The sequence below is a fragment of the Mauremys mutica genome, chromosome 5 (genome assembly GCF_020497125.1).
Source record: "Mauremys mutica isolate MM-2020 ecotype Southern chromosome 5, ASM2049712v1, whole genome shotgun sequence".
NCBI classification, from domain to species: Eukaryota; Metazoa; Chordata; order Testudines; family Geoemydidae; genus Mauremys; species Mauremys mutica.
In genome coordinates this window covers 91,992,644-92,016,133 of record NC_059076.1, presented here as the reverse complement: position 1 = coordinate 92,016,133, position 23,490 = coordinate 91,992,644, and the positions used below count along the sequence as shown (strand labels likewise).

At 38.7% G+C, this 23,490-nt stretch overlaps 1 protein-coding gene across 4 annotated transcripts in view; it reads right to left on the bottom strand.

Annotated features, from left to right (window-relative positions):
* LOC123371531 (cyclic nucleotide-binding domain-containing protein 2-like) overlaps positions 1 to 23,490 on the bottom strand; it is a 93,537-nt gene that overhangs the window by 5,393 nt on the left and 64,654 nt on the right. For 2 of the 4 annotated variants that reach the window (XM_045019248.1, XM_045019246.1), the window contains exons 8-15: positions 16,880 to 16,957; positions 16,202 to 16,262; positions 13,258 to 13,405; positions 12,177 to 12,241; positions 10,519 to 10,615; positions 9,431 to 9,480; positions 2,675 to 2,734; positions 1,353 to 1,400 (exon numbers count right to left, since the gene is read on the bottom strand). In XM_045019248.1, the coding sequence (XP_044875183.1) occupies positions 1,353 to 1,400; positions 2,675 to 2,734; positions 9,431 to 9,480; positions 10,519 to 10,615; positions 12,177 to 12,241; positions 13,258 to 13,405; positions 16,202 to 16,262; positions 16,880 to 16,957 (607 nt within the window). The remainder of the gene's footprint in view (positions 1 to 1,352; positions 1,401 to 2,674; positions 2,735 to 9,430; positions 9,481 to 10,518; positions 10,616 to 12,176; positions 12,242 to 13,257; positions 13,406 to 16,201; positions 16,263 to 16,879; positions 16,958 to 23,490) is intronic. The other 2 variants (XM_045019249.1, XM_045019247.1) reach the window with 2 other exon arrangements.

The following is a 23,490-nucleotide window of genomic DNA, read 5'->3' as shown; positions in this document are numbered from 1 at the left end:
CAGTGTGTGGCTGTTGTGTAACAAGCAGGCTGCTAGAGTCAGAGCTGCTGAACTAGGGCTGCTTAACACACAGACACTCAGTGCATGCTTGTCTGCTGGTTGGGAGTGTCCAGACAGGAAGCAACAGCAGCAGAGCGTTTTAAGGCATTCAAGATTACTGAACAAGCAGTGAAACAACCTTTCACTGGTCTGGGTTGCACCCCAAAATGTGACACCCTGTCAGTGATGATCAAACTACAGAAAATTGCACACAGATGTTGCTGGGAGACTTTGATAGCATTTTAGCTGCAATGCAATCTTTGTGAACTCAAGAGATGCAATGTTCAGCTTGTTTTTGAAAACCACTGAATAGCTGAGACAGTTGCTTTTTGGAATAACATTCACTTGTTGAGCTAGTATGATAGGCCCCATCTAAACAGCCATAACAACTGGGTTGTGACTACCAGGCTTAAATGTGGTTTAAACTCCATTATAATCTAAGCAGGTCAGACTAGTTTCACCAGATGGTGTGGATGTGGCTAAAATTATGTTTTAACCATTTAACAATCATGCTTTATCCCAGGTAGAGACCTAGGATAGAGTGTATTCTTTTTGAAGTGGTTTGGTCTCATCCAGATGTGTTTGCCAAAATATACTGAAATCCAGTTTGGCCAAGATCAAGTTTACATCCTTCTTGAGTATGGCTTGTGTAGAGAGGGCTTTTTTCTTTCTTTTCCCCATGTCTTTTATTAAGTGGGATATAATGGTGTACAAATTGCAAACTATATTCAGGAATATGTTGGAGAACAAGAGCTGTAACCACAAGCCATAGCTTTGTCTATTTCAGTGACCATTGATGCAGGTAATGGAGGGGATGAGGACTATTGTAACCAATTTCTTCTTTCCCAACCCAGTTACGGCTTTCTTTTTCACATCTGCATGATCACAAAGAGGGAGAGAACCCAGGGGTGAAGCCTACAGAGCACATAAGCAATTCAAGCTGATTTCCTTGAGAGTTTCTTCTTCTTCTAGTTTTCAGGCTCATTTTTCTTATAAAAAGAAACAGGAACATTCAAACTAAGAACAAGTCCTACTGGGTGAATGGCAATTACCACACAAGCTTTACTGTGACAGGCTCACAATTACTGGAAATGGCTATTTTTTTATTTTTATTTTGGAACTGAATATGGTCTCAGCCCAAACTACAGCAATTTAAGTTCAGACTTCTAACATTTGTCTATACACAAATTTCCTAAATTCAGCGCAAAATGGCTGCTGCCTCTGTTTAAATAATACGTCCAGTTGGTTAAAAACTCAAAAAAAAAAAAATAAAAGCAAAAACATTTTACCACCCTCCCTTCCAATCTTCTTACCAAGCTGAACTGAAGGCTACAAAACTTGTCCATTGTTTCTGCCAAACCCTACAAAGATAAAGAACTTTTAAAAAAAGTTAACATGATTTATTATAGGGACAAATTATATGACTTTTTTTCTAAGTGGAAACCATTGCAATTTAATACAGTGCAAGAAAAGTATAAGCCAAATGATGTACTCTCTCATGGAATGTCTGCTCCAGTGCAGTGCAATATTTCAATTTTTAAAAGTTGTTTTCTTGTCCTTGGTAATCCCTGGGGATAAGTGACCCCCCTCCTTGCTTTCAGAGGAAGGAGAGTCACAGCGACATTTCAGTGTGGGAAATACAGACTGTAATTCAGGAAAGCACTAATGCATACACTTTACTTTTAAAAAGTGCTTTAAGCCCATTGACTTCTTAAATGGGAATTCTCATTTACTTGAAGTGAAGCATATGCTTAAGTGCTGCTGAATCTGGGCCTATATGTTATAGGCTTAAGTGCTGCTGAATCTGGGCCTATATGTTATAGGCATATATCAGAAAAAAACATATAGATGTGAGTGATCTATGGACTGATTTACAAGTGACCATTAAAATAATTTTTAAATATCCTGTTTGTTTTGGTGGGGTGGGATAGGACAAACTGCTAAACACCAACATAAAGTAATTTTCACATGGCTCTAGATTTTATGTAGAGGAGAAACTTGTACCCAGGGACTAGCCAATGTGGTCTCTGCCCTCCCTGTAGCTCAAGCACTACACAAAGGTTGTTGTCAGTGCTGGTGTCTCAAAAGTATGCAAGGAGGAGCCATGGAGTGTTCAAAACATGACCATTCATTTCTGCTACTATTGCCTCATTGCTGTACTCTGATATGAAAAGTTCTCAGGACAATTGTAGATTAACAGAAGTTTTTTCTTCTGCCATTCACAGCAGATACTGTGTCTTACCACCCATCCTCTATCACTGTAGTTTTCAGAGTAGTATGGGTAGAAATTAAGAGTGAAGACTATGTCACACTTAATTACCTCTTTGCCTGGAATGTGTATGGAATGTGAACTTTAAAAAATATATTTAAACATTTATTTAAGTTAAACAGAGTTTTGAAAATATTTTGCTAAAGCACCCAGTGACTTTTGGTATGGGTTGCCCAAATTCTAAATGTATTATTGGTATAAAAGCTCAGAGTAAAGGAGGGAATGTCCTGGCATCAGGACTCCTGGGTTCTGTTCCCAGTCCTGTCAATGACTCATTGTGTCACATTGGGAAGGTTACAGCTATTTTTTAAAATACACAAACCCACACACACAACTTCACAAACAGATTTAATCACAAAAACTCACAAAAATGCCACCTTGTTCCAGCGCCCTTATCTTCAGGAACTGAGGAGCTGATGAAGCCACCTGCAGAGAGAAGACTACATGAAACACTGGTGACCATTAACTGGAAAGAGGTAAAACCCAAGGTAAAATAGGAACATGCTTGACAAAACATCTGAGATCTCGTTACACCGTCAAAGACTGTATATTGTCAGTATTCTTTAGATGCTGCAATCCAACTGCATTGCTATGTTAGTTACACCAGAATATTAAGTCTAGGATTACTGATATGTATGCCTGTATTTTAAATATGTCATATTTTGAAACAGCGTGGGCCAGATCCCCTGCATATGTAAATGGCATAGCTCTGTTACCTGCATTGGAGCTGTGCTGATTTACACCAGCTGAGGAGAGGCCTGTCTGTAGAGTGTATATGGTACAAACTATTTCCTTTATATTACAAGGTAATCACCAGAGAAACTGATTTCTGTCTGAGAATCTAAGAACCACTACAGACAATTTCACAATCACACCAGTATTTAAACCCAATCTTTACAAATCCACACATCAGTGTTACTTTTACAAGCAGAAACCATCAATAGTATGTTTTAAATCATTTGGAAAATGACAGCTAGTATTACAACTGCTTTCAGCTCAAAAGACATATTCTTAAAACTAAACCATTAGACATGTGACTTTCAAAGCAGTAGGAGTAGCAATGTCAAGTTCTGAAGTATTTTATCAAGTTACAGCAAACTATTCTTCTGGCACAGGTTTATACAATTTTTTTTTTAAATATCAATTACAAAACTAGCAGAATTTCCAAAATTTAATGATAGGATATTCTAGTAAGTAGGGTAAGGAAAGGAATCTAGAGAGAGGAAACATTGTTTTATAGTCTAGACATGACCATAACCACGCCTCTAAACCCTGTGGAAGTCTTGGGCCCCATTTTTGCAAAGACTTTAAGCACACATGTAACCCCACTGAAGTCAATGAGGCTGCTCGCATATACAAAATTAAGCACACGCCTAAATATTTGGAACTATGCTCTAAATGTGTCAAGAAACAACTGTACTGTGATCAGGTCACTCAGTAAGGCTGTGCTTGTAATGCAGATGGGGCTAGAAATCATATTAGACGTTTAGTATCAGGTAATAAAAAAAGGGAGAAATTATAAATGCAAAAATGGGATAGCAATTTGCCAATAATAGTTATTTAAATATCAGTTGAAGGAAAGTTAGTAAACAAAGACTTATATTTGACTAAATTGGTGCAACAAATCCTAAGGGGAAAATATCATTACAATATAATTAGAGATTGAGGAGGAAAATTGCGTGCATTTGCTTTAATCATCATAAGTAATAGAAAGGAAATGTCTTGGGAATGAAAGATTACCAGGAAACATATTGGTTGTTCTTGTGGGAGAAGATTACAGTGCAGTAACTGACCAGACCTACAGCTCCATGATGAACATTGGCATCACTTTTTAAACCTGGTCTGGGAACAAGATAATAAACTCTATGGGCTCAATCCTGTGAGGTACTGAGCACTCTAGCCCCAATCCAGCAAAGAATTTTTAAGCATCAAGGGGGCCAATACATGGTTAAGGTTAAGCATATGCTTAAGTGCTTTGCTGAATTGGACCAGAGTGCTCAGCACCTGAAGAACTGAGCCTTACATGAAAATAATTCAAATTCTTTATTAAAACAGTCAAAGATTATTCTGCTAAACTAAAGAGCACTAGACTCTAAATTAGATAATTGATCTTTTAACTATTAGCATGTGCCTATTCCAAATGAATATTTTTAGTTTCACTGTACATTTTGTCATCCAATCACAAACCATCATTTCTGTTTAGACCTTGTGAGATGATAAAATGCGACCCAGTGTAACAACAAACTGTGCTGCAATGAAAGAGAGAAAGCTAGAGGAAAAAGGACATCTTCTTAATACTTGATAGTCAGAACACATTTAGTATAGTTTATATTTTTTCAGTTTGAACTCTCTCATAGATAGGTTTTGAGATGTACCTTGATATATAGCCATAGGTCAGAGGTTTTTCTACTTCTGCCTTATTCATTATGACTTATTATCAGACAGGAAAACAGAAAGCCTTTTAGATATAACAACCGCTGTCAAATAAAATAACGATACTATTTTAATTATTATGATTCCTTTTTGCAGTTACACAGAACAATACACTGACAGACAGCACAATTCACCAGACTAGAGAACTGAATACTGTAAAAACATATGTCTACTTAATTTTCAGAAGTATTAGATACATCAGAAAAGTAAAATTATCACAGTTCTTGGGAACGGTTTGACCTGAAAACAGCACCTTCAAAAATAAATTATAGTAACATTTAAAACTATTTTTTCCCACTAAATGCCACAGTATTTTCTTATATTACCAGACATGGCAAAGTAATGTAGTAAATAAAATGGAAACCAATCTGGTCAAATTATTCCTGTATTCATACTGATAAAGACCAATAATTTGACAACACAGAATGATTAGTGTCTTACCTATGCTACCGAAAGAAGATAGTTAAACTGTGGGATTAACCCACAGCCTCAAATTGGGGTAGTACTCTGAGGGGCACAAGGAGTTCCCCAAAAGTGCAGCCTCTGTGAAATGTGCACTTACCTCCATGCCTGGCCAGCTGTGTGCATGCCACATGACTCCACTTCCTCCCCACACCCTTTGAACTGATGATTGACATTAGAAGTACCATTACAATGCTTCTGATATTTTTTTTTAACTGCCTTAAAAATTTCACAACTTTTATAAGTAAACATTTTTTTCTAAATAAGAAAAAACCCTATTTTTAAACATAACTAACTAGGTAATGTGGTAAAATAGAGATTTTACTTCAGAAATTCAGGAATTTATTTTCAGGAATGACTTGGGAAAACTGGCTGTAGACTAGGTTGGGAATTTTCAGTCATAAACATAACACTAATTTGAATTTGAGCACCACAAAACAGCTTTCATAGAATCATAGAATATCAGGGTTGGAAGGGACCTCAGGAGGTCATCTAGTCCAACCCCCTCCTCAAAGCAGGATAAATCCCCAAATAAATCATCCCAGCCAGGGCTTTGTCAAGCCTGACCTTAAAAACCTCTAAGGAAGAAGATTCCACCACCTCCCTAAGTAATCCATTCCAGTGCTTCACCACCCTCCTAGTGAAAAAGGTTTTCCTAATATCCAACCAAAACCTCCCCCACTACAACTTGAGACCATTAACCTTGTTCTGTCATCTGCTACCACTGAGAACAGTCTAGATCCATTCTCTTTAGAACTCCCTTTCAGATAGTTGAAAGCAGGTATCAAATCCCCCCTCATTCTTCTCTTCTGCAGACTAAGCAGCCCCAGTTCCCTCAGCTTCCCTCCCTCAGTCATGTGTTCCATCTCCCTAATCATTTTTGTTGCCCTCCGCTGGACTCTTTTTCCAATTTTTCCTAATCCTTCTTGTAGTGTGTGGCCCAAAACTGGACACAGTACTCCCCAATGTTGAACAGAGGGGAATGATCACATCCCTCGATCTGCTGGCAATGCCCCTACTTATACAGCCCAATAAGCCATTAGTCTTCTTAGCAACAAGGGCACACTGTTGACTCATATCCAGCTTCTTGTCCACTGTAACCCCTAGGTCCTTTTCTGCTGCCTAGCCATTCGGTCCCTAGTCTGTAGCAGTGCATGGGATTCTTCCGGCCTAAATGCAGGACTCAACACTTGTCCTTGTTGAACCTCATCAGATTTCTTTTGGCCCAATCCTCTGATTTTTCTAGGTCACTCTATATCCTATCCCTACCCTCCAGTGGATCCACCACTCCTCCCAGTTTAGTGTCATCTGCAAACTTGCTGAGGGTGCAGTCCACGCAATCCTCCAGATCATTAATGAAGATATGGAACAAAACCAGCCCCAGGACCAACCCTTGGGGCACTCCGCTTGATACCAGCTGTCAACTAGACATGGAGCCATTGATCACTACCTGTTAAGCCTGATCTAGCCAGCTTTCTATCCACCTTATAGCCCATTCATCCAGCCCATACTTCTTTAATTTGCTGGCAAGAATACTGTGGGAGACTGTAACAAAAGCTTTGCTAAAGTCAAGAAATAACACATCCACTGCTTTCCCCTCATCCACCGAGCCAGTGATCTCATCATAGAAGGCAATTAGGTTAGTTAGGCATGACTTGCCCTTGGTGAATCCATGCTGACTGTTCCTGATCACTTTCCTTTCCTCTAAGTGCTTCAGAATTGATTCCTTGAGGACCTGCTCCATTATTTTTCCAGGGACTGAGGTGAGGCTGACTGGCCTGTAGTTCCCTGGATCCTCCTTTTTCCCTTTTTTAAAGATGGGCACTACATTAGCCTTTTTCCAGTCATCCAGGACCTCCCCCGATCACCATGAGTTTTCAAAGATAATGGCCAATGGCTCTGCAATCACATCTGCCAACTCCTTTAGCACCCTCGGATGCTGCGCATCCGGCCCCATGGACTTGTGCTTCTCCAGGTTTTCTAAATAGTCCTGAACCACTTCTTTCTCCACAGAGGACTGGTCACCTCCTCCCCATGCTGTGCTGCTATTTATGACATAGTAAATTATATAATTATAATTATAATACACTGCCTAGTTAAATGAATCAGAAACTCTTTAACTAAAATCCTTAAAACTTTTAAAAATATTCAGATGGCTACCAAAATATTTGAATTCCTACTTTAATCTCATTTAGAAGATTCACGGGTCTCAGACATAAGATTTGAGTCAGTCACTCAGCTTTGTGTTGCCCTCAACAACTGGGACTTTTGATTATTTTTCAAAAGTGGGGTTGTTTCATTTGAGGGCTTACATGAGACTGAAGTAGGGCACAGGCTCTAGGATGCCCATTAGAATTCTTCCCTATGTAAAGTTAGGCCATGTCTACAGCAGAGACCTTACAGCGGCACAGCTGCACCACTGTAGCTGCACTGCTGTAATGTCTCCTGTGTAGCTGCTCTATGCCAATGGGAGCGAGCTCTCCTGTCAGCAGAATTAAACCACCCCAGGGGTGTGCGCAAGGGGGGCAGGCAGGGGCACAGGCCCCCCCACCTAGTAATCATCTCTGCCACTGTCCACAGCTTCTACCCTCACCCCAGGATTCCCACCCCAAGTCCATCCTCCCACCTTTCTGCTACACTGGAAGTCGGGCTGAGCGTGGCTGGAGATGCGCCCGGGAAAGGCACTCCGGCTGAGCCCCATTAGATGGCACCTGGAGCAGGGAAGCTGGGCTGGCAGCACAGTTCTGCCAGAGGGGGCACAGGAAGCTTGCTGAGCCCCATCCCTTCCTCACCTGCAGCCTCTAGTAAGTGTTTGGAGCCTGGGACAATGGGGGTAGGGAGGCAACAGGGAGCTGGGGGGGATGGGTGGGGAGCCCGAGGAGGCAGTGGGAGCCAGGGGGTGGGGGAGGCAGCAGGGCCCGAGGGCATTGGGTAGAGGGCCGGTGTTTAAAGTGTGCCTCCCCCCAAAAGTAGTCAAATTTAAATCCCTGCACATGCCCCTTACCCGCAACGAGCAGCAGTAGCTATGTCAGCAAGAGAGCATCTCCTGCCAACATAGCGCTATCCATCCCGGTGTTCTGTCGGTGAAATTTATGGCAGTCAGGGGTGTGTCTTTTCACACCCCTGACTGACAAAAGTATTACCGACAAAAGTGCTAGTGTAGACATAGCCTTAGACGTGTGCTTAAGTCTCTGCAGGGTTGGGGCCCATGTCGCTGCCTGGGACAGTTCAGTTAAAAATTAAGTGCAAAGTTAGAAGTAAGAAATGTAAACATTTTTTATTTACTTAGACATAAATTAATCAAAATCTTTTTCAGGTATGTATACATTGCATATAGGGTTCGGTTACTCAGACTAGTAAACTATGCTTATTGCAGGCACAGATTTCACAGGGTGGGATTTAAAGGATGCCTTGTAATGATTCTCTGTACTGGCTTGTGCCTATGAATGGTTGTTAAAAGATCAGTTAAGAATTCTGGGTCAAATTATGACAAACATTAAGTCATAAATTGAAATACAGATGGTTACAGGATGATGGTAATAAAGTTAAATATTTGAATGTAACTAGCAATGTGCATCATGGATCAAGATATAATGCTTATATGTGATTAATCCAGTGATCAAGGGATGACTTGCGTGAGAATATCCACATGAATAAAGTTAGGCATAGTCTTCAATCTTTGACTGGCACTTACTAAGGTCCTGTATTATAGGTTCCTAGTTTCAATATTGATAACAAATTATCTTCTCAGTATAGAACAGAATTAGACCCCAATCCCACAAAGACTTTTGCACATGTTTAACCTTACATACTTTTGTGAGTGGCCCCACTGAAGCCATTGATAGTGTGTAAAACTAAGTACATGCATTGGATCAGGGTCTTCAATAGGATTACTATTTTTTTATAATACTTTAGATATTGTATCAAATTTAATTATCATTTCTTGATAAATTTGCACATGCCAAGTTAAATAAAGATGTTTATCTTTCTTACTATCATATAGCCATCTTTAGTGCTTTTATTTCTTTTAAAGGTTTTCTTAACCAAAATAAAACAAAGATATAGAAGAAGTCTTAAATTCATTTCACAACAGAGAATCAAAGTAAATTTATAAGTAAGTTTGGTATGGTTCATTTATTTTAATTCTATGTTGAAAACTTATTATTCTCACTTTCTCATTTAATGTTAAAAAACAGATTAAAGAGAAAAGTGCAATATTTTACATGCCTTTTGTTTCCTGCCACTTCTCTTCGTCTCGGCAACTTTTTCACCTACTCCTAAAAAAAAAAGAAACTCACAATTATAAATCTACAAGAAACCTACAGATATTAGAAAGATGAAGAATATGAAATGTAGAAATAACCTCTAAAGTTCCTAAAGTTATCTTTTCTTTAGGTACCTAAAGTGAGCATAGTAACATATATAGTTTGGCCAGGAGGCTCAAAATAAAAACTATAGTTAAAAATATATATATTTAAGAAGCAGCACATCAGAGCTGTAAGTGGTTTTTTGCTTGTTTGTTGTTTTGGTTTTGTTTTGGATTTTTGTAGAAAATGCTGTTAAGTGATCAACAAAAACACAACGAGAAGCTCTATTTGTTTTAATGGTCATTCTTGCTGCATTGCTACAGTATAGTATATTGAAACTTGTTTATAGGATTCAGGTATTCTTGCTATTCTGTTAAAGAAGAAGTCAACAACTTTTAGCATGAGTAAATAAATGGTCAGAGAAAAGGCTTCAACTACTTTACCAACATATAATCCCAAAGAAGACTACAATTTGACTGGTAAAAGAAATATTTTAAGAGGCAATCAGATACCCTAGTGAGGAGCACAGTGTAAGAACCACATTATAACAGAATAGAGACAACTCATGACTTTTAAATTCCCTTGTTTTCATAGATTCTGTGGGTGAATTATTTGTGAATTAGGGATTTTTCAGAATAATTGTTTTAAACTGCACAGAGTAGAAAAAAAGCTATCGTTATTTTTTGTACAAAGAAATATTTTAAAATACAGAAAAGTGTATCTACAGAAGGTAGATGACAGCTCCAGTGGCAGAAGAGAAAATTATAATATGCAGGGATAGAATTAGGATTTTTACTTTCACTATTTCCACAGTTCCACACTTTTGACTTAGATTTGCTAAATTAGTACTTAAATTAGTAATTTATAAAATCCTACTTATTTTTATCAGCTTGTCTGCAACTATGTGGTAGATATAAGGAAAACCAGTTCTAATTCAGAACTTCTCAATATGCTTTTCAGCACTGTATGTTGCTTTCTGACACACTTGTCACTTCTGACCATGCTTACCTTCTATTAGATTCGCATGTAGTGCCTCATTACCCTTCTGTTCCAGGTCACCAAAGGCTTTTCTGTCCCTGAGCGAATAACATAATACTGCAGCTGTCTATTAAATCAATTAAGGAAGACGTTAAAGGAACAAGTTGCTTAAAATACAGGTTCATTTGTTTTAGAAAAGTATCCGTCTTCTTAATTAACTTTGCCACTATATTTAATTAACTAGGGTTTAATGACCTTTGGTAAGTGATACATTAATTAACTTAGGAAATGATTCATTTTCTCTGCCTTTTTATAATATACTTGTAATAAAATCAAGTGTGGCATGAGTAATCCAATTAAAGGCACACTGTCATTTCATGCTATGTAATATTACAATCTGAATGCCAGGATGAAGTCAGTATATTAAAGCAGAAATGAATGAATTATGCTATACAATGACATGAGTAAGATATAGGAAAAGAAGAATATTTTATTTTTCTTTTCCCAAATTCTACTTGCTCGGTTCTGAACAGCAGACTTCTTACTGTTAAAGTATTTTTGCACACTCAATGTTATCAAAATGCAGCCTTACCACCTTACAATATGTGTAAGATATTATTTGATTATGATTATTTGTTAGTAATTATTCACAACCTGCCTTTCATTAACATGCACACTGTTGGTGCTATCCAAACGAAAACAAAAAACAAGCATACTAATAATGGGACCAGCCCAGCCCTGCTTCCATTATCTTCAGTTCTACCAGCTTAGGCACAAAGGCCCAGATTCACAAAAGTACTTAGTTGCCTAACTCCCCACTATAGGTGCTTACGTCCAAAATGTAGGCACGAGTCAGACCCTCAAAACCCCTCCTTGGCTGCTACCTAGGCCTGTAGGTACCTAAAATTCCCCAGCACCTAAATTCTCTGTTAAAATTTCTGCCACTCAACATGTGCACAATGCCTATCTCATGCTTAATCCCCAGCCTGATCTTCAGACCAGGTAAATATAGGTGGGGCAATGCTTATCTTGCCTGTGGGGTCCAATCCAGTGGGTGTGCTGAGAGCATGCCTATGGGATCGGGCACCACACAAAAATCCAGCTGGAGGAAGAGATGCCTCCCTTATAATTTTTAGCCCACTGCTTAGAGCACTTACCCAGGATATGGGAGACCTAGATTCAATTCCCCCCTCTGCTTAATCCTCTGGAGAAAAGATTAGAACAGGAGTTTCCCACCTCTGAGAAGGGTGCCCCAAACAGTTGGCTATGGGATATTCTGATGTGGTCTCTCTCCATCTTCCTGTTGTCCCTGTTCCACTTTGGATAAGTACTTAAATAGTCATTGAAGCAGGGGGATTAAACCCTGGGTCTCTCCCTCTCAGGTGAGTGCCCTAACCTCCAGGATACAGAATCATTCTTATTCTCTCTCTCAATGACTATGTAAGTGGGGGAAGTAGAAAAATTCTGTCAGCAGGTATCTATGTTCAAGTGCTTTCACGATCCTCTTTTCCGGCTGTTTCATCTTGAACTTAAGGAATAAACTATAACAGAGGATCCTCTTCACTGGTGCATGAAGAGTTTAAAAGCTTCTGCAAATCTGCACCATAGGAAGGGGATGATCCCACCCTCCTAAGAAATGACCCAGAAAAGGAAAATTCTAAACTAAGAGGTAGAAATGGTTGTCCTACTTGAGGTCTTGGTCTTCTGGGCATCTGGGTAAGAGGAGTTCTCTGAGCAGCTGAATAAAGAGATCCTAAAATCAAATCAAATATATGACTTTTGTAACAGCAATTTGAGATATTAACATAACAGATATTATAATAAATCCTTGAAACTAGATCATTACAAAAGTCAGGGTGACTTAATTTCCTTTTATTAATTTAGTTCCCAGTCTAGAGAGAGAATTTGATAACTCACACATTGTAATTTGTAGTACTTAATTTGATGTTGTTTGCTGGCCTCAATATAATTTTATTTTAATGAAAAATGGAGATTTAACAAATAAAAACAAGAAGAAAATAAAAGTAACTCAAGTCACTTACATTAGTGTTAGCATGCAAATTATAGCAGTAAGCTTTGACATCACTTTCTTTCCTTCCATGAGCAGATCTGCTAATTTAAGACAGCATATGCAAAGGATGCCCTCACTTCCAGATACATGGCCCTAGGCCATCTAGGTCGTTCATTAAGAAGTTGGGGTTTTAATTAAAATTTGAAGTATGGCTACCAGTTTTCACTTTAGAATTCTATAGTCCCTCCCTGCTCTGTTGCACCACTAAGGTAACAACCAACTCTTTTCCTAGACTTAAAAGATGTTCCTTAGTGGATAGCCTACAAATGCTTGATACTGTGACATCACATGTATTTCCCCTCCCATCTTCCAACTCCTTGTGGGTGCTTCAAACCCAGCAACCAAGATGTAAGTGTGCTACTAAACATGAGCCCCCCAAATAGACATTGTGGAATAGACCAATATATTCTGAATGTTTAGACTTTTTAAAATAATGTACAATATAATGTTTCCAGACTACATTGTGCATTTTTGTAATTGCCATGTGTGGAATTTTCAAAAGCACCTACATGTCTTGGAAATACAAGTCAGTGAGACCTGTAGTCCTAAACAGTTTAGGCTCATCTGAAAATCCCACCCCATACTCATAGTATTTACATATAGAAAAAGATTACAATATTCAGAACTGCTGGTTATCTAGCCTCCAAATGAAGGTTAAAGTATTTTACACTGCTACCTACCATGACACAGACACTTACTTTCCCAAAGTCTTCTAGTCAAATCCTTCTTTTCTTTTAATGATGATATTGTGATAAAATCGTCACAAAGAGAAGAAAAATTCTGCATTTCGTTGGAGTGTGCATATAATCTCTCTTGATCCACTTGTGTCACTATCAGACATCGACCCTGGAAATGTATGGAGATTTTAATTAGATGGAAATAATATTTAGAGATGTTTGTGTTATTCTACATTGCCTAAATTGTCACCATTACTCTTTTCCATGTCTGACCAATTTTATTTTGACAATGTGCAGAATAAAATGTGCAGATTAAACCATCATACTGATACTAATTGTCTCATTTAATATGATTTTCTGTGATAGAAGCTTTTGTAGAAGTAAATTCATCTACCAAGAATAAAGGGATACATTTTCAAAACATTGCATAAGGTTTTCACTGTATGATTCTCACTTAAGTTTAAATGTTACGGTAATGATGGGGGTCGTTATACAATATCTATCTGAACTGTTGGAAAATTTACTTCCCCTAAATTACTCAGGTAGCGTGTCTGATTCCTTCACAAGTGAGTTTTGCTTGCAAGGAATATATGTTTTGTCAAACTTTCTAAAGCAACTCCAAGCAAGAATGTGTTCTAAAAAAGTTCACACTGTGAAGGTAACTAAAATGCATTTCAAATTAAACATAAGGCAGCTTTTTCAAAATATCTTTCAGTTGTCTAAAACTATGCTAATAAATGCCCCAATTCAGGAGAGCATTTAAACATAGTAATAAGTGAGCTATGGATAACCACTTAATTATACCTGTGACCCTAGACACACAACCTATTCAAACACTGATCTCCAGTAAAAAATGTTCACATCTCTGGAATACAGCACTTTGGGGGGGAAAAATCACTTGATGCAAAGAGTAAACGTGTAAATCACATTACTGTTAATACAAGTTGCATTTGCAAATCCCCATAATTTGATATAAGAACACATCTCCTGAATATTTCCTAACAAAGTAATTAATTATATAACTATTGGGGCAAGAATAACAGTCCATAAAAGTTTTGTTAAAACTTTATTTTTTAAGTTTTTGCCAGCACTTCAAACACAGTTACTAAGAATAACAGTCCATACAAGTTTTAGTAAACCTTTTTAAAGGTTTTTGCCAGCATTTCAAACACAATTACTTTTGTCATTATTTATAAAAACAACAATCCCCAAATTAGTTTCTCCTAATTTTGGTCACCATAGTTCTTGAAGTTTATATCAGGCTTTCTAAACCATCTGTGGGTCGTACCTTGCTTCCCCAAACCCAGAGGGGAAATTTAACTGCTTTCCAAGTCAGGAAAATTATTTAAATACATATATATTCCATGGTATATATAAAAGCACACCAATAAATTTTAAATAAAAAGTCTTGATGTACAAGTTCTTACTTTCCACTAGGAATACACATGACCAATTTATAAAATAGGATATGAATTTCCCAGCCATAATTAGGATCAGATTTATAGTTTTCACATAATTCAAAGCTCTGTTTCAAGTTCTGATCAGCTTTTGTATGTTTCCTCTCTAAACTTACAGTTTAGCAATGAACCATAGAAAAGGTGATGCAATAAGCATACTAAAGATTAATTAGGTGGCACTCAGACAGCAGCATGCAAAACAGTTTGCAGCATATGAGCATTTTTTAGACTGCATTCATATTTCCTCATTTATGAATGAATCAAAATATGTAGAAACACAAGCCTGTAGAAGGAAAAAAAAAGAGCCAGATTGCATCCCTTGATGCTCTGCACACAGGAGACCCTCCCTTCTCCTTGCCTTGCTGATAGGGGCAGGAATGCTGTTTCCATGATACCATCCCCACTCATTTGTCCCATGCAGACATAGGTGCCGACTCTGTGGGTGCTCCGGGGCTGGAGCACCCACGGGGAAAAATCAGTGGGTGCTCTGTATGCACTGGCAGCCAAGCTCCCCTCCCCACCCCTCCACCCACCCCACCTCCTCCTCCTCCCCTGAGCACAGCGTGTCCTCACTCCTCTGCTTACCTCCCAGTGCTTGCCACTGCCAAACAGCTGTATGGTGGCATAGCAAGCTCTGGGAGGGAGGGGGAAGGAGAGGGAACATGGCACACTCAGGGGAGGAGGTGGGGAAGAGGCGGGGTCAGGGCAGGAATTTGGGGAAGGAGGGGGTATAGGGGCAGAGAGGGGGCAGGGTTGGGGTGGGGACTTTGGGGAAGGGGTTGGAATGAGGGCAGGGCAGGGGTGGAATGAGGGCAGGGCCAGGGGTAGAGGGGGGTTGAGCACCTCGGCGCCTATGCATGCAGATTCCCCTTTACTCGACTATGTGGTCTACAGAGAGGAAGAGATGGGTAACAGCCCCAAATGCCATTAGCCTTCTTGGCAACAAGGGCACACTGTTGACTCATATCCAGCTTCTCGTCCACTGTTACCCTGTGAGTGCACAAAACCAATATAGGCTAAAAATGTGGCCCAATATGACTTGAGGTAGATTTCTTCACAACTGTAATGACTGAAAAATATCTCAGACATGTAATGGATTGATAATATCTTTCAAAATACTGTTACAGAAAAATGGGATCCCCATGCTACCTCAGAATAGAATGAATTTACAGTATGTTCCTGATCCTGAGGTCCTTTCTCAGGCAAAACTTCCCATTGTAGTCAAAGAGCTGAAAGTGAAAGGAAAGTAATTGAGAAGCTATTGTCTGAATGAGGAATTCAGGGTCAGACCCACAATGAAAACTAAAAAATGCAAATAGCTCCCTATTGGTTGTATTCAGAGATTACATCCTCCCATGAGACTAGCACAAGTTTTCACATGCATCATTCTCACAAAGTTTTCTTATATTCAATTTTATTCCTTATTGTAACCTACAGTTATCTGAGCTTTTACACCAGGAATTATAGGATGTCATTTCTGCCATATGATATGTTTTTAACATACTTACCGATTTTACAACTACTAAGAAGTAAGAGTTTAAACTTTCTGGGACAACAGTTGTTCCTGTCCTGAAGACAATAGAAAAATGGAATAGATGTCAGTGTGTCTACAAATTCCTTCCACAGATATTCTTAAACAAAAGGGTCAGTGAAGCCAATATCCAAAACAATAGCAATAGCAATTGAATACCATGAAAGTGCACAGTGCTGGAGCTCTGGAAACAATCCAGAAGCTTCAGTGGTTTAATATAGAATGTTTACACAAATACTTTAGTTTCCCTTGTGGTAAAACTTAACGCTCATGAGTAGAAAAATACTGCTGTTCCTCTTTTTGCAACAGTGTTGGAAGTTATGTGTTATATGTTCTAGTTATGTAGGGAACTGCAGTTTTTAGGAGCAGATTCTCCATTCACTTAGCTCAGGAGTAGCTCCACTGAAGTCAGTGGGCGGCATTCTATTCCTAGTTACACCAATGTAAATCCAGAGTAATACTATGATATCTATCTTATTATTAATGAAGTCCACACAAATACAATCAAATGTCTACAAATATAGATCAAAACAAACATTTCTCGAGTTATTAAAAAAGGGCTATATTTGCACCTGCCTATAAAAGCCTACCTACATTTTACAGGAAAAGTATTCTCTATTCTTATTAAATTTTGTTGCATTTCCCTAACAACTACCTATAAAATCTCTGTAGGGAGCAGTGAACAAGAAAGTCTATTTCTTCTGCTGGCCATGAAGAGAATAATGTGAGTTTCCTGTAGAGAAAGGAAAAGAGATATTAGAATTGTTAATAAACTCCTTCTCTACTTCTAAAACCCTCAGATGAAATTCTACTGTCTCCTGAATTAGAAATAAATTACTGTATTTAACTGAGACCTCTAGGCACTACTGTAATAAAACAGTAAGTAATAATAATGAAAACTGTATTTTGCTGAACAACAAAAAACATTTAAAAATGTGCACAATAGCTTCTTCCAGTGCATACATTTACTCAGCCCATCCATTTAAACATACCAATATGTATTTTGAGGTTTTTCTTTTACAAGTGAGGAAGGGAGGAAGAGGTTATTTGTACTGTTTGATCTGTGGCCTGCATTGTGCAGAAGGTCAGACTAGATGATCATCATGGTCCCTTCTGACCTTTAAGTCTATGATTCTATGATTCTATGATTTTTAATTACTAGGGAGGCAATCACACTAGAGATATAATGAGGCCCATATAAGTACCCATAGAGAAAGACATTGCCTGTAGGCACCACCTCCGCAGCTCCCATTGGCCGCAGTTCCTGGCCAATGGAAGCTGCAAAGCCAGCACTCTGAGCAGAGGCAGCGCACAGAGCTGCCTGGCCATGCCTCTGCCTAGCAGCTGAGAGAGGGGGATGTCGCCGTTTCAGCGACGCTCCCAAGGTAAACACTGCCCAGAGCCTGCCTCACCCCATCCTGTGCCTCAACCCCCTCCCACACCCACACCCTGCTGCTGGGTGGGGAGGGGAGGCGCCGAGCCAGGTAAGGAGCCTGCCGGCCCTGCCAACCCCGCCCCCCACTAGCACCAGTGGGGGTCCCAGGCCACACGCCGCCTCCCATGCCCCCCAGCACCAGCAGGGTCCCGGGCCACACACTGCCTCCCATGGCTCCCAGCACCAGCGGGGGTCCCGTGCCGTGTGCTGCCATCCACCCCGCCCCCCTCCAGCACCAGCAGGGGTCCCAGGCCACGCGCTACCGGCTGCCCTCCCCTGCACCTATGGTGCCCCCAGGCAGCCCACCCTCCATGTTTTAGTCACTGGTATTTTTAGTAAAAGTCATGGACAGGTCATGGGTCTTGAATTTTTGTTTACAGCCCATGACCTGTCCGTGACTTTTACTAAAAATACTAAAAAATATAATGATTTCCAAAGGCAGCAACAAAATATCAGGGCATATTTCAGTGGCTCATTAAAATGCAAAAGAGGGAGAGGTAGTTACAACTGCAGTATCATACCCACAAATCTACAGTATACAAGGTTTGCTAGGAAGAAGTGCTTTACAGCTGAATCACTAAGATCACATGAGATACTTTTAAGGACTAGAGGCAGAGGCCTGAATTCTGATTTATACTAGTTCCTCTTTACACACAGCCTAAATTTGTATAGTCAGAGTGATGCAAAGGGGCCTTAGCGTAAATAAGAATCAGACCCAGAGTGTTTTCCTCACTATGGAACTCATCTTCTCAGCCCATAGGTACTTATCTTAAATGTGTTGCACAAGGCAAATAGTTTTGATCCGGCATTTGTTCAACTACAGATCAACTACAAGGAACTTTCTTCTCATGATGCAGGCTGTATGTTGTGGGAAACTGAATTTAATGTGTTGGTTTTAAATATATCATATGGCCAGTAGCCAGACTGATTGGTGCACAGAATTAAATAAATTAAACAATGTAACCTTTAACTGGAACTTTAAAATTCTATCCCAAGGTATCTTTCACTGTTTAAACAACATCTATTTTTCAATTTTACCAATTTTTTTATACTTAGCATTTATAAATGTGTCAGAACAAAATACTACCAGTTTTCCATGTGACTGATGGATTTCCAGCCAGGCTGCAGTGCCTGGAAATTATACGTTCATAGGATAAATTTAAAGAGATCTGCAGAGGAAGGATCAATGTTCTCATAAGGTGCCTGATTCAATTTTTTAAAATGTCCAGAAGCCATTAAAAATTTAATTTTTCAGGGCTTCTGTCATGAGAAACCCAGACATATTTTTGTTTTAAATTAAATTGGACCCAGGGAAAGGAAGAAAATCTCCCTAAAAAGACTAGGCTGTTATGGAATAATGATAGAAATGACCTGATAAATGATTTATGAATTCTAATTTCATTATACATCTGCTGCTTAACTAAATAAAATTGCATTATAATGCATAGAGATGACAATTCAATCTGATAATCATCCTGGTGTCATTCTTCACAAATGATTTCATACTCAACACACATACAGCATATTCTACAATAAAGGAACACAATGGCACCCAATACATTAAACAGACATACCCTTGAATTTCCTCAAGGGCTCACTGATATAGTAACTGTTGTTATTTGTATTAACACAGCACCTAGGAGCCCCAGTTATTCACCTGGACCCCATTGTGCTAGGCATTATATGAACACAGAACAAAAAGACAGTGCCTGCCCCTGAAGAACTTTAATTGTAAGTATAAGACAAGACAAGGGACAACGGATAGATACAGACAGATAGGGTGCATATGTATTGAAATTCTGTAGGATGAGCATAAAAAGTTCAGTGATGTTTTAAAAGAATCTCCACCCCACACACCATGAGGCAATCTTCAAAGGAGAACCAGACCATACAATGGAGAGTTTATAATACTCTTTGGTGACACTTGTTAATACTTGTGCTTTGACTAAACAGAGTTTTCAAGGAAGGGTTAAGAAATGGTGCTTAATTGTCTTATTTCTGATTATATTTGTTGTGTTACTGTCACACTAATAATTTAGGCTTGGATCATGACTAGCCTGTGTACGTGAGGGTGATGGGAAGGAAGCCTGTAAGAAGCCTTTCTACACCCCTCACACACAATGGCTTCTCACAATTTCACTTCCTGCATGGTCCACAAGGTGGTGAGAAGGCTCCTAGGGGTAGACACTACAAACATTGGTGGGAGTTTGCAGCTCTTTGTACTCAGGACTGAGCCCTGAGATAGAAACAGCACAAAGAAACAGCAAAATGAACAGAAAAATTGACAGGGATTTAAAATAGTAGATAGGAAAATCAAATAAGAAGGTGCACACACTGTGGCAATCAGAAAGCACAGCTCAAACTAAAAAGACCAAAAACATATGGACAGACTAGGCAAGACAGAAAAAAGGGAAAATTGGAATATGAAAAACAAAACTCTTTTCTTTGGAAGAAATGTTGGTGACGTTAGTGTGATACAATGAAAATAACTTGAGATATTGCACTAAATCTAAAAAATCTGGAGACTGTGCACAAAATTTAATATATTTTTAAAAACTCTCTGGGCTGAAATTTGTCACATCCCACCCCAAAATATAATTAATATAAAATATTAGTGGGTTCATATACTTTTGGAAATCTACAATTGATATGATAAAAATATATGTAATAAATCAATATTTTTATGAAGAGGACAAATGACAATGTATCGTGTGCTTTTGGGGTCAGACTCAAAGCCCAACTTGAAATCAGTAGAAAACCTCCCATCGACTTCAATAAGCATGTCACAGTGATTGTTACCATGCAGACTTTAGGAGGATTTATGGTATGCTCAAGTAATCAGTTTCTTTTCAAGTAAACTGTGATGCTTGCCCTTGATTGGAGATTAGAATATGGCTATTATTGTGCTTGTACATGATAAATGAAAGATTTTAAGTATTCCTTGATGTGACACATAAGGCTTTGTGGCATCTGAAGTGAAAAATAGGCTTCTTTAAATTTACTAAATATGAATTTCCATGATAGATTGCACCATCCAAACAAGACATTTTGGTTTAAAAGTAAATTAAACATTTCAAAAGTTGTTAAAGCTGCACTTATATGATAAACATAAGTTTCAATGCATTTACATATCAGATATGGCAAATATTATGTTTATCAAGTAAAAAAATGTAAAAGATGTATTACTTAATAGTGGAAGGACTATAAAGACCTTAATATTATAAGCTTGTATATGAACCTAAATTAACTAGCAAATTTAGATAAATGAATACTGAAATAAATTTAAGGTGATACACTTTTTTTGTGAACTGCATTAGAATCTTGTTTCTGTGACCATTTACCATGTTCTTTTGAACAGTCATTTATAGATAAAGCTCATTTTTTGTTTTAAAAATAAAAATGTAAAACAAAAACACTCTGTCTCTTCTCATATAACTCCATCAAATGGGTTCATTTAAAAAAAGTAGGGGGAAAAGCTGCAAAAAATTTCACATGCACACACAAAGTATGAGGAAAGGTTCCACAAATGCAGATTAAAGGCTCAAATTCTTTCATTACCTCACTCAGTTATGAGTAAGTATTATTGCTGAGGATATGGTTAATTCACAGGCAATCCCAAAAGACTACTAACAGAAACACTTATGGTGTGAGTAATGCTGATAGCCAGTGGTATACAATGAAAAATGCATAGGATAGCAAAGGAAGAGGAAGTAAGTGATGGTTTGTCAAGAGAAAGGAAGAGGCAATCTGGAAAAGGAAAATGAAAAACACGGCTAAGAATTTGACTATAACATGTTTTGTTGAATAATTATACAAATGTTTTCCCATTATGATTGATTGTCCCAATAGAACCACATATGAGAGGCAACAATGGATCAAATGGAGTCCCTGAAGACAACAGATTTACACTAACAATGAATTTTGCTCAGTCAGATTAATTCAAGATGAGATTTCAGCTTTAATTCTGCACTTAAGATATATGAAAAAAATCTATTTTACAGAAATTCAAAGATCAGATGGAAGGAGTATGGATATTTACTTGAATACGGACACTGTCTCAGGACATAAATGGGATAAAATGCTCAATTATGGTGAACTTTTTCACCTGTGATCCACAAGTGCTTGTCAAATTTGGAGCCAAGGGGGAATAACCCCCCAGACCTCTGAAGAACTGAGCAGAGACTATTCCTTAGGTGCTCAGATAAGAGGATGGGTGGCTATGTAAAACACTTATGGGTATGTCTTCATCGCAGAGTTAGCCTGGACTCTAGCCTAGATGTCACCCAACCTCCTTTCCGTACACTTCTAACCCAAGCCTGAGAGTGCTTTAACCCCGAGTGACAGGCACAGTTTGACCTTAGGTTTCACTCCAGCTCTGGCTGGTAACCTATTTACAATGCCACGTACATGCAGGCTAATCAAGCCTGGGTTCTGTTAGTCTTCCAGTCCTATTCCACAATTCCACCTGGATTGTGCATTCTTGTCTATGTCGTTTCTTCTGCACTGAACTTACTTTTACTGGATCAGCATTTTAACTCCATGTTTGCCAGCTCATTTTCTGAAGCATTTCCACAGCATTTGAACAGATGCCATCCAAGAAATCCTCCTTTCTGTGCTGACCATTAGCCAGAGGCTGACACCAGCCTTCTGGTAAAACTGTGGTGTGAGATCAGTAAAACTCAAATTTGAGGAAGTATCCCCAAAATAATAATTTTATATTCAGTTGACAGGAAAGAAAGAGAGGCAGAAAAGCCAGTCAGGTACATTACAAATCAATTTACAGTTTCCAGTCTGTATTCCCTAATGGTATTTTCATTAAAAGTTATTGCTGCCAAACACTGTCAGCTTTTACCTTCAGAACTGTCTGTGCTAATAAAGAGTAAGTCCAGTTGGAAGTTATTTACATAAAATATTGTTCTCACATCACTACCATGGACAGCAGTTCCCGCTTGGGGTGAGGGGAGGGGAAGAGAGCCCCCTTCGAATGAATTCATAGAGCAGCCCAGTTTCATGCACCACTAAGAACCACGGGCTATCCCACCAGAAATCCATTCAAGTACACAGGCCAGTAGAGCACCACTGTGGACTCTTTAATACAGGTCTGGCACAGGTAGCAATTTGCAATGGGGATGCTCCACAACTGCTGGACTAGTCCTGGCTAACTTTGCAGAGAAGACATCCCCTAAGATAGACTCAAGTAGGTGTATCTTACATGACTGGATTCCTATTAATAAGGGGAGGGAGGTGGCAGGTAGTCCTCATTATCTTTGTTTCTCCAAGGAAACATTCTTTAACAGTGAGTAATATGAGTCCCTCTACCAGATAACAAGAAGGAAAAAATATGGTCAATCACTACCATTTAAAGATCCAGTCAATCCACTTCTTTCTTAGTAGTAATACAGTCAAGTATTAATATCATCTCAAGTCCATTTAATACAAATGTTTTTTCCATGTAACAAATAATTTAGCAGATGCATCTACTTCAGATCTGTCTATCACAATGTATTCCCCAGGAATCCATTATAATAATACCTGAGCACTAATTTATATTACATGATTGATGATCAATTGACATTAAGTGATTTCCTGTTTAATGTCAATAAAAAAATCATTAGCTCCCTGATCTAAACAGAACTTCATGTCAATAATTTTATATGATGCCAAAATTTGGAAAATTCCACTTAATGGAAAATATACTACTGGCAAACTATTATAATAAGGTCTTATTGTGCAACTATGGGAGCTGAGAACAAGTCAAAGCATAGAGTTTGGGAAAATTCAGTGACAGACACACAAAAATAAGCATCCTTGAGGTCTATGGAGTAAAGGAA